This window comes from Saimiri boliviensis, chromosome 1 (assembly GCF_048565385.1).
Source record: "Saimiri boliviensis isolate mSaiBol1 chromosome 1, mSaiBol1.pri, whole genome shotgun sequence".
NCBI classification, from domain to species: Eukaryota; Metazoa; Chordata; class Mammalia; order Primates; family Cebidae; genus Saimiri; species Saimiri boliviensis.
Window position 1 is genome coordinate 95707907 of NC_133449.1, and position 11644 is coordinate 95719550.

Consider the following 11644-nt stretch of genomic DNA (forward strand, 5'->3'; position numbering starts at 1 on the left):
CAAGCCTAAAGCTATCTTCACCACTGCCAGCAATGACTTACATATTCTACCACTCACTGTCTTTCCAGCTTCATCATACACAACTCTGCCCTTTAGTCATGCCTTTGAATTATCTATTTTTTTTTTTTAGTTGTTAATTTCAGAGCGTTTTTGTACCAGTCTCTTCCCCATGTCACTGGCTCTGCACCTGCCTCTGCTTCTGCCTGGAACATACTCCGCTTTCTTCTTTACCTTGCCAATTCTAAACCATCTCTCATGTCTCAGCTGAAATGAAATATCACCTCTTCAAGAAAGCCCTCTCTGATGACCCCAGACTATGGTGAGTTCACCAATTACAATCTCAGGCAGGACCTGCCTCTCCTTTTCTTTCTTTCTTTTTTTTTTTTTGTATAAAAACGGCATATTCTTTATTTTGCATACTTTAATTTCAGAACAAAATGAACAAACAAAATAAAAAACCACAATACACAACATCCAAACCTGCTGTCAGAGTAGGGAAAGAATGGGGGCTTAACACCCTTGTTTCCTGCCTTCAACCGAAGGACAGGTCAGAAAAACACCAGACATCAGCAGGGGGAGCCAGGTGGGACAGGGGCACTCAAGGCTGCAGGGGGAGTCATGGGCACGCTATACAAGGGCAGTTTTCCAACTATAAACTCCTAATCTACTTCTTCCATGCGAGATGCATCCTCATCACCCTCAAGAGGAGGGATCTCATCAGGAACTGCAGCACTGGGTTCCTCTGCTGCCACTTCATCTTCATCGATACCTAGACCTAACTTGATCATGCAGTAGATGCGGTTGGAGTGGGTCTGGAGATCCTCAAGAGAAAAGCCAGAAGAGAGCAGGGCGGTTTCAAACAGCAGCACCACAAGGTCCTTAACCGCCTTGTCATTCTTGTCTGCCTCAGCCTTCTGCCGCAGCGTCTCCACAATAGGATGGTCAGGGTTTATCTCCAGGTGCTTTTTGGCCATCATGTAGCCCATGGTGGAGTTGTCCCGAAGTGCCTGGGCTTTCATGATCCGCTCCATATTGGCTGTCCAGCCATAGGTGCTGGTCACAATGCAGCAGGGTGAAGACACAAGCCTATTGGAGATTGTCACCTTCTCAACCTTCTTATCTAAGATTTCTTTCATGAGCTTGCAGAGGTTCTCAAACTTTGCCTTGCTCTCTTCCATTTTCTTCTTCTCCTCCTCATCCTCTGGTAGCTCCAGACCCTCCTTGGTAACTGAGACCAGGCTCTTCCCATCAAACTCCTTTAGCTGCTGCACGTAGTATTCATCAATGGGCTCAGTCATATATACCACCTCGAAGCCCCACTTCCGCCGCACTCGCTCCACAAAAGCTGAGTTGGCCACCTGCTCTTTGCTCTCACCAGTGATGTAATAGATGGACTTCTGTGTCTCCTTCATGCGAGAAACATACTCTGACAGAGATGTCATCTCATCTCCAGACTGGGAGGTGTGATAGCTATCACTGCCTCTCCTTTTCAACAACGGAAACTGAAACTATTTTATTTTTGTAACTCTAATTTTAGTATTCTTTCCATCACCAATAATTTTAGCTGCATTGGTAAAGGTACCATGTCCATATTCCTTTGCTTCTACGTAGCTTATACCTAGATCACTGTCTGTTAGATACTTAGAAAATATTTGTTATTTAAAAAAATGGCTAAATGAATACACCAAGTGGCACAAGAATTTTGCTGTTCATGCTACTGAAGTCTGGAGGTGACCCTAGAGGGATTTATGATATCATAAGTATCACTTTTAATAATTATTTTGTACAGACATCTTTTATTTTATAATTCTGGAAATGAATGCTAACTTTAGGTGTGAGTTTCACTATTCTTATAAATGACATAGAACATGATTAAACAATAAATCATAAAACTGTTATTGGAGTTAATGAACCAACTAGTAAAACTATATTTAACATGAATAGTAATATGTAAATGGAGAGAACTTTTATTCTGATAACTGTCAAAATACTTCAATTATACAGTATAAATGGATAGGCTTTTTTCTTCCAGTAATTATAATAAAAAACCACAGATATATTTGAGTACATTAAAAAATTTCTAGGTGACTAAAAGTGACACCATAATTAAAATTTTAAAAAACTGACAGGTATATATGATGAAGTCTTATTATCATCATATTTAAAAACCCTTACAAACTAATCAGAAGAAGACAAATTATTTATTAGAAATAAGGGCAAGGAAGAAGAGAGTATGTGAAAAACAGAGATCAACAATAAATTGTTTTTGAGTGAAAAAATACTAGAATACTACATCCTGATTTATAATAGCAAAATGTTGGGAAAAACTTATAGATCAAATGAAAGAAGACTGTTTAACTACCTGTATCTCTATAATATTTCTATTTAGAAAATAAAATTGAGAATATAAATGTATATTTGTGGCCATGGTGGCATGGGGATGTTTATAAACATAATCCCCTATGTAATTACTTTCACAGTTAAATGGTAAAGAAAAGGTTACGAAATGTGGATGATACCATTTTCATAAAATATTTGTGCTATATATATGTACGTAGAAATAGGTTAGACAAAATCATGCTAGTGTGGTGATCATGTTTAGGTGATGAAATCCTATTATTATTTAATTCTTATTGTTTAGGCTTAGTATTGGTCTACATTGTTTATAATGCATATCTATTTCTCTTATCATCAGAAAAAGCCAGATGTATTATGGAAAAATAAGCCCCAAATCAACTTTAATTATTTTAGACCTATTTTTCAGAAAACAGAACGTATTTTAAGAATTTTATTCCCAAGATTCTGTCTGCTGGAAATAAAAGTTGAAAGATAATAAAACTTGCTACCATATACTTTCTAAACTTTTCTTCCAATAGCTCATAAAGACTTTGATACTAGCTTTTAATAAAAAAATTTTGCATTCTTTCTGCAACTATCAATGTTGAATTTAGTATTTTAAACCTTCCTAAAACTCATCCATCACATTAGTAAGGAAAATTGGAATATGCCTTACTATTCCCAATGAAAATTAAAGCCATCTGCTAATTTTGTAATAACTTCACCTAAATGTTTTGCAAAATCTTGCTGTAACTTGAGTAAGCACAAGAAAAGAAGCAAACACAGCCTCAGACCTTCTTTAATCTTTGGCTGAGAACCACGTGGTGGGGACCATGCCATCAACAGAGGCACAGGGGACTTCTTCAAAAAATAAATTGTCTTGTTTGTCCCTGAATTTCGTTTCAGTTTCATAATGGTTTGCAAATGAGGTGGCCTGCTTCAGCGGGGTAGAGGAAGACTGCTGAAGCACCATTTTATCTTTCTTTTGCCACAAATTTTCTGCTGTGAACCCTAAGGGCCAAATTTAGAAATGTAGATAAACCAGATGTGCTCATAAAATTGAATGCATACCTGTGCTGCCTACCAAAACAAAAACAAAAACAAAATCCCCAAAGTTTCCCATTGCACAATATTCTGATTTCCTGGTGTTGCCTGCTGTAATGGTCCCGGCAGGCAAACTTTCTTCCCCATCTCCTGAGAAGGCTGGCAGCGTCAGCTTTGAGAATGTTAGTGATGAGGCCTTTGCAAATAAGCACAAGTCGCATTATGTCAACTTCAAATGAAATCATAACACAAAAACAAAACATTCATAAATTGATAGAAATTATAGAGCATCAAATGAGATACAAGAATTTTATCTCCTTATTTGTATGTTCTTTTCTCCCTGTCTATAAACATATGTTTGCACATGCTGTGTATTGATAGATTAACATATAAAATTACAACATTGCATTTGCAACACTGTAGTTAAGGTTGTCTTCACATTCATATTTCTGAGGTTTTATATCTGAACCATAAACACTCTCTGGGCTGAAACTTGGCATACAGAGCAAAACTAGAAATTCGTTCATTTTTCTCCTGTACAAAAAGAAATTTCACAGAAATGCTTACATTTTTAAAATCATGATTTTAGTTGATAAAATAAAATACTTTTTAATAGTTGACCTATAATAATTCAAAGCAGAAAAATGATCAGTCAGTGTGTTTTGTATCATTGCCTTCATATTGTACTACATTAGGAAAAACATAGTATGTGCCTTTAAATATAATAATAGTTTTAAAAAATTTTATGATCATTTGACTACAGAAAAGTTCACTAATGACATTTTAAATTAAATATTTTTTTAAAAATCCAAAAACAGCATAAGAAAGCCACTTAATTTAGGTGAATTAAACATGGCACTTGACATAACTGACTCAAAGTGACTTTAAGCATTTTAATGTTTTTAACCAAATAAATATGAACACTGCTTAAGTAAATATTCTGAATCAAAATTTTTAAAATATTGTTTTGGAGGAAATGCGTTAATCAATTCTATCAAGGAGAGTGACACTATTTTGCAATAGAGAGTTCAGCATTCTATTTTGAAATAAATTTTTCAAAAGTATTTCAATCTTGAAACTAAAGCTTCAAAAGTCAAATGTATTGATTGGTTACATGATTTACTGTACATTGTTGAAGTTCTCAGTATTCTCTTAATTGTTCTGAACACTGATTGCTTTAACCAGGTTGTTTGTTTGTTTGCATAGACTCTACTTTCATTTATTAGAAAAACATATTTTGAAAATTAAATTTCCCTGTAGGAACAATGGGTAAAATACAAGCATATGTTTTTCAAATCACGTAGTTTGTTTAATACCTAAAATATATCTTTAACTCATTTTTCAAAACTTTCCAACCATTCTCAAAAGACCTTTTCTTTATTACTTTTTAAATGTGGAAAGTGAGAAAAATGTGTATTTTTTGGAATGTGGGAGGCATGTTTATTCTCAATTAACTGTGAACCATATGGAATAAATTTCTCTTATAATACCAAACTTCAAAAATTCAGGTAAGTAACGTATGGCTGAGATACTTTAGAGGTTTGCACAGTGAATTTGAAAAACCAGTTATGATATTTAGTGATCCTAATATGTTCATTTTCAATGATGTAAATATACATCAGAGCATGGAGGATAAAATAAATGATGCATTTTCCAAAGTTGGAAACACTAACTTTTGACTTACTGCCTCAGCATTGCTAAATTATGTACTCATCCCCAAAAGTTCTCTTCTTTCCTAACTTGTGTGGTTGTGGACTCCTGGGTACTATGACGTCACATGGGTTCTACTGCCCTGGAGCCTGGAGTGCATATGATGTAGTTGGCTCCACATCCTTTACCCTTCACTATGCTAAACATTTGGACTTGCTTACACTTCACTGCCCAGGAGCAAATGCTTCATGTCATAATCCCCTGTAGGCTGAATCTGAATGAGTTACCATTCAAGAGGAAAGCTAGTGATGGTTTGAGTCAGAGAGAACCAGCAACGGTAATACAGGGTAGAAAGTTGCTTTTATTCAAAATTACACACCAGGACTTTATGTACTGTTCTATAAAATATGCTTTTAACAATCCTACTGTTTTTCTTACGGCAGAAATATGTTATTTTTCTTGCCTCAAGGTAGCACTTTCAAGATGCAAATGACTCCAAAATTCGCATATTCATACCCGAAGTTATCTGCTGGAAAAGTAGATGGTTTCTGGAATATTTATGTCTCTACTTATAGTGAGTAGGCATTTTGGACAAGCAGGAATTTCTTTAACAAATGTAATAAGCTCTGAATTATAGAAAATGATTCTTAATTCATTTTTTCTAACTGTCCTTCTATACGTTATGAGATAAACAAATTTCCGAAAGCTAATTGTTGGATCCTTTTCTTAGAAAATAGTAATTTATGACAGATGTCCTTTCGTGCAGATAAGAGAAAGAGTAATAAAGCACCATGCTAGTTGAGAACAACACTTAGAACATGTACAATGCTTAACATGGTCCTTAGTGTAGGGACTGAGTGATGATAGCTAAATATATCAGTGCAGAAATGAATAAGTGCACAGTTAGGTGTTGAGTTTTGAAGACAGATGACATATTTACCTATTAATCTCCTGCAATTTTTCTTTTTTTTACATGGAGTCTCACTCCGTTGCCAGGCTGGAGTGCAGTGGTACAATCTCCACTCACTGCAACCTCTACCTCCTGGATTCAAGTGATTTTCCTGCCTCAGCCTCCTGAGTAACTGGGACTACAGGCATGCCCCACCACATCCAGATAATTTTTGTATTTTTAGTAGGGTTGGTATTTCACCACGTTGTCCAGGATGGTCTCGATCTCTTCACCTCGTGATCCACCCATCTTTGCCTCCCGAATTGCTAGGATTACAGGTGTGAACCACTGCACTGGGCCAATCTCCAGCAAATGTTTTTAAGGTACAATAATTCTGGGAGACTGGAAAACTCAGCATGTGGATATTATTCTGTTTACCTCACTGCTGGCTTTGTGTGCATATTTGTCATGTGCTAGTTAGGTTAGCATGTTGTTTAATTTTATGTCAACTTGGCTGCTGTAGTGCTGCTCCAATAGCTGATAAAACAGTGTTTCTGAGTGTGACTGTGAGGGTGTTTCCAGAAGAGATTAGCGTTTGAATTAGTAGACTGAGTGAAGGAGATCACCCTCATCCTTGTGGGTGGGCCTCATTCAATCTACAGTCCGACAGAACAAAATGGTGGAAGCAGGGTGAATTTGCTCTTTCTTTCTTTAAGCTGAGATATCTGTCTCCTACTGCCCTCAGCCATCAGAACCCCTAGTTTCAGGTCTTTGAACCCTAGAATTCATACCAGAGCTCCCTCCGGTTCTCAGGCTTTGCAACTTAGACTGAATTACATCACTAGCTTCCCTGGTTCTCCTGCTTGCAGATGGCAGAGTCTTGGCCTTCATAATCCTGTGAGTCAATTCCCTAATAAATCTCATCATATATTTATAATCCTATATCCTATTTGTTCTGCTGATCTCGTAAACCCTAACAGTTCCTGTATGGACTAACAGTATGGGGGCAACTGTATCCATGTAATTGTTTTGTATTAATCCTAGCCTAGTGTTGGATACTGTTAGACCTTAAATCCATTGGACCTATGGTGGTAAATACTTTGTTCATTCACAAAAATAATTGGAGAACTGCTGTGTGAGAAGATTTTATAGAATGATTACTGTGAAATAATTGTGCCGTACCGGATGCATGTAATGTAACATTCTTTCTACCACGGAGGAAAATATTGGGAAATATTACATTATTTTTTGAAGTTTTCAGGCCATTATCCCCATCTTATAGTTGGAGACACTTCGTTTAGATGGTGAGTGACACATGACACAGCTGTTGGCTCCTATCTTAATATGTTGGGAAATCTATCACCTGGCTTCTGTGTTGTTTATTTTTCATCACCCACTGGTGAATTTGAAATGACCTCCTCACTGTCCACTGTTCTTTTCTGCTCTCTGTAATTCCCAGTTATTTCATTTACTGACCACAGACCCAGATTCTCAATGTGTTGTTTATGCTTTATATATTACTTAATATATTACATATATTTTGTCAAGTTACATATTTACCTATCATATATTTTATATGCCTACTACTTACTTTATTATGCATAACACTTATTGTTCATACTTATAGTGTCATCACATAGTCAGTGTTTTTTAATGCCAAAGATATAACACACATGGTTAACCTGAATCTTAACAGGCAGCCACAGCCTCCTATTCCAGCCTTAGCCTCCATGAGTCTTCTACTGCAAGCAAATGAATCGATTTGCCACCTCTAATATCTTGAATTGCCCAGTGGAATTTTCTAGGACTAATAAAAGAGCCTATATGTTTTCCTAGCCCATCTGTACTCACACCTAACAGTGGCTCACAGTGACTACTAAGAAGTAGCTCTTTATTTGACCACTGGGGAGGATTGTCTTAATGACAATCTCCAGGAAAGGAAAAGAAAGGTAGGAGAGGCAAGGAAATGTAATATTATTCACAATTCATCTATAGTTGCTTAATTGAATACCAAGGGAACTCAATCCAGGAACTTTGAAAGATTCCAGTTTGGGTACAACCCCTAATCAAGTTTACAATTCAAAGCAAACTCCAGTAGATACCAAGGAAGGGAATCAAACCACGCAGTGAAATGATCCAACAAGATCTATTCTGAAGATTCCTCTTCTTGCAGATCCGAGAAAGAGGAGCTCTACTGTTCAATGTAGATACACTCCAGCACCTAGTAGAGGAAAAAAGAATGTGCTTTTAAAGAAACTTTAGATGCCTTATAATAAATCTGGATGTGCTTAAAATTCCCTGAGGAGTTTAAAAAAGTCTGGATGTGTTTTCTCAAATAACTATTTAAAGCATATTAGAGTTTTTAATTGCACTGGGGACTTTTCAAAGCATATCAGGACAAAACAGTAGAGTATAGGCCCCAATATGCTAATTAATAGATAGCTAGACCCCTGAAATAAACCTGCAACACTCCATTAATCAGGCAGTAATTGAATTGGCACAGTGCTTTTGTGCAAACTACATGATAATTGAAAACCCAAACCTGGCAGCAGCGAGGGTAAGGTTCTCTACCACGGCACATAACAGGGCATCCTGTTTGCACTTGTCAGTGGGCAGTTGGCCCTACTGTCAGGAGACTTTGAGTAGGGAGAAAGCCAGCTCCTCTCTGAGTCCAGTGTCACCTTGATCTCTTGCTGAGATGGTCTTTTAGGCATGTGATATCCAGTGGCCACAAGCATAACCCCATGGAAATACAAGTAATGGTTGATATGCTTTTCTCTGTTACCTACAGACATCTGCCAATTAATGTGATTATAAAATAATAGTGAGGAACAGATGTTTCATTTGCTAATTTTATATCTGACTGTTTGAAAGCTAAATACCTGGGGATTTAACTGGCAAATACTACTTTGCTCATGAAAAAAGAAACAATGCATGCATTTTTCCCACACAGCTGATGTGGTGTAATTCTGGACGGTGGCTTCCTATAGTAAGAGCTCAGTGAGAGGGAGACTGATTGCTTCTAAATGAAGAGAAGAAAAGTAGCGCTTTAAGCTTTTTCCTTTTTTCTTCTTTTCTTTTTTTTTTTTTTTTTTTTGGTATAAACAAAAACAGTAAGCATAATGCTACGCTGAAACAGGCTGTTGGAATAAGAGTTTTGCCTGTCGTTCTGATGATGGGGTGGGGAAACTGACGTGAATACACTGAGGCTGGACGTAAGTTGTCCATCTACAACTTTTAAATAAATCATCTTGAAAACCTTGAAGACCTTTTTCTGCATTTGCCAACCCTTAACTAGAACAGATGAAGAGCAGGAAATGTGGGATCTTAATGAAAAAGTTAGCTGTCATGTCTGTGGAAATCTAGAGGAAAATATTTTAAGAAATTTAGAAATTTAGGAAAAAAAAAATCCAAGAAATATTTTAACTAAATACTTTAATTCTAAGTCACTCTTTTTCTTCTTAAAGGAGGCTGATTACAGTGTCAAATATAGCTAAGAAAAGTGCTTGTTAGTCCAGTATCTTATTGGAATCAGACCTTCTTAGCATTGTGTGTATGCTGCGGCTCTTTGCTCTGTCTGTTGCAAGAGGTCAACTCTGGGCAGACCTCTTTTTCTGTGGTTAAATATACAATTAAATCTGACTCTTAAGAAAAAAAACCTGGGATTTGGGTACTAGACATGCTACTGTGTCTGTGATTTTAGGCAAGTCCTAACCCATTTTGCCTTACTTTGCTTACCTGTCCGTAGAGGAATATGGATTCAATTAGAGTTTCAGAAATTGCCAAAATTCGTACCCTTTATACAAAAGTAAAACCTTTGAATTCTCTTTAAAATTTTTCAGACTTACAAACTCTATGTAGTGTGATACAAAAGAACTTACATAGTTTAAAATCATAGAGTTATATGATTTTATAGTGAACATACATAGTTAACTTTCATGTAGTTAACTTATATAGTTAAATTATACAAAGTTATAAATGAAAGTTTTGTAGCTAATGGCTTTATTTTCAAATTTCAACCCCTCTTAAGCTTCAGAGAATTTGCAAGAGTTACATAAAGGCCACGTAGGCAATGAATGTTCATGTGTGTGAATCTGAGCATGTGGGAGCCACCATTAGGACTGCAGTACTTTGAAATGGGGTTGTCCCTCTGCCAGATAACCTGGTTGTTCTTATCAATCTTGAAAACTGGACTTTCTTCGCAGTGAATGTATTCAAACTTTGTCTAACTTTCCATGTTACGTGAATTTAACACAAGTGAGTGTCCATCGAAGGCTGTCAACTCAAAAGACAATACCTATCCTGTCAATTGCAAGTCTCTCTTCTGTAAAACAAATGAACAAACAGAAAACTCCACAAAACAAAACTAAAACTAAACACCTGATTGCTTTCCTAATTTGGGGTTTTTTAGACCTCAAAATGTTTGGTGTTACTTTTTTTTTTTTTTTTTTCACTTTCGAGATGCTCCGCTGTGAATTGCCATCATCCTGTGCTAGTGCCTTTGATTGATTTTTGTTTTGTTTTTCACTTCTGGCTGCAGGATCTGTTTCACTGCATCTACCCCAGGACCCTCTCCTTTCTCTTAGATTCTGAGTTTATTCCTGGTCTACCTACAGAAACTTTACTTTCATTCTCCAACCCTGGTGATTTCATGCACTGCCAGGGCTGGATTCCTCCCAGTTCTAGCTTGACTTTCATCTCAGTACATCAGAAATATATGGGCTTGGAATCATTTTGCTTCTTTCTAACTTTCCTCCTTTTATTTCACTTTACATATCTACATTTAAGACTTCAGCTTTACCTCCAAAACATAGTTCATGTTTCTCCTCTTCTCACCGTCTGTGTGGGCGCCACAGCTGCCATTTCTCACCCGCTTCTGCAGTAGCCCCAATAGTCTCTGCCTCCACTCTTGCAACCATGAAATCAAGGTCCAAACATAGCAACCAGATGGCTTTTTTGAAAATGTAATCGTACATCACACCTTCTACCCATTTAAAAGTCTACCAGTTGCTTCCTGTTGTATTTAGAATAAAAATTCAAACATCTGACTATGACCCAAAAGCCAGTAACTTAAATGTCTCTCCCTGTTTATCAATTTGATTTCCTCTGCCTTGTTTTTCTTCTCACCACCTTCCCCACCTCCTAACTAAATTGGTCTTCCTCGGCGACCACAAGTTGGTCTTGGCCTACAGACCTTGTGTTTACTACTTGCTTTGCCTGGCACACTCTTGCCTGGGTTCTGTGCATGGTTGATTTCTTCTTTCATTCAGGCTTCAGCTCAAGGATAATTTCCTCAGACAGCCCTTCCTTGTTTCCATAACTTCCCCTATCCCCACCAAATCACTCTCCACCCTCATTCATTATATGACTTACAATAATCTCAACTTATCTGGTTCATCTGTTTACTTTTTATTGCTGCCTCCCACTACAAGAATATCTCTTCTGTGATGACAGAGATTTTGGCCGTCCTTTTCTCTGCCACACTTCCAATGTCTAGGACAATGCTCAATAAATACTTTTGAAATGGGTAAAAAAAAAAAAAAAAAAAAAAAAAAAAAAAAAAAAAAAAACTCTGTTTCCACTAACAGCATATGCTTGCAGTCTGTGAAACTGCTGAGGAGATACCAGCCCAGTGGTAGACACGAACGAAGAACCTGGGACTTTTCCAAGTGTTTTCAGAAACAGAGAAATCAATAACCACTAAAAAAATTCCATTTCTCTTTC

At 36.9% G+C, this 11644-nt stretch overlaps 1 protein-coding gene across 1 annotated transcript; it reads right to left on the reverse strand.

Moving 5' to 3' along the window:
* Positions 1-392: 392 nt before the first annotated feature.
* LOC101051018 (heat shock protein HSP 90-beta-like) lies at positions 393-1465 on the reverse strand. Its single transcript, XM_074385727.1, has one exon. It carries the CDS (start codon positions 1440-1442, stop codon positions 660-662), a length of 783 nt encoding a protein of 260 aa, XP_074241828.1. The 5' UTR covers positions 1443-1465; the 3' UTR covers positions 393-659.
* Between the last annotated feature and the right edge of the window lie 10179 nt (positions 1466-11644).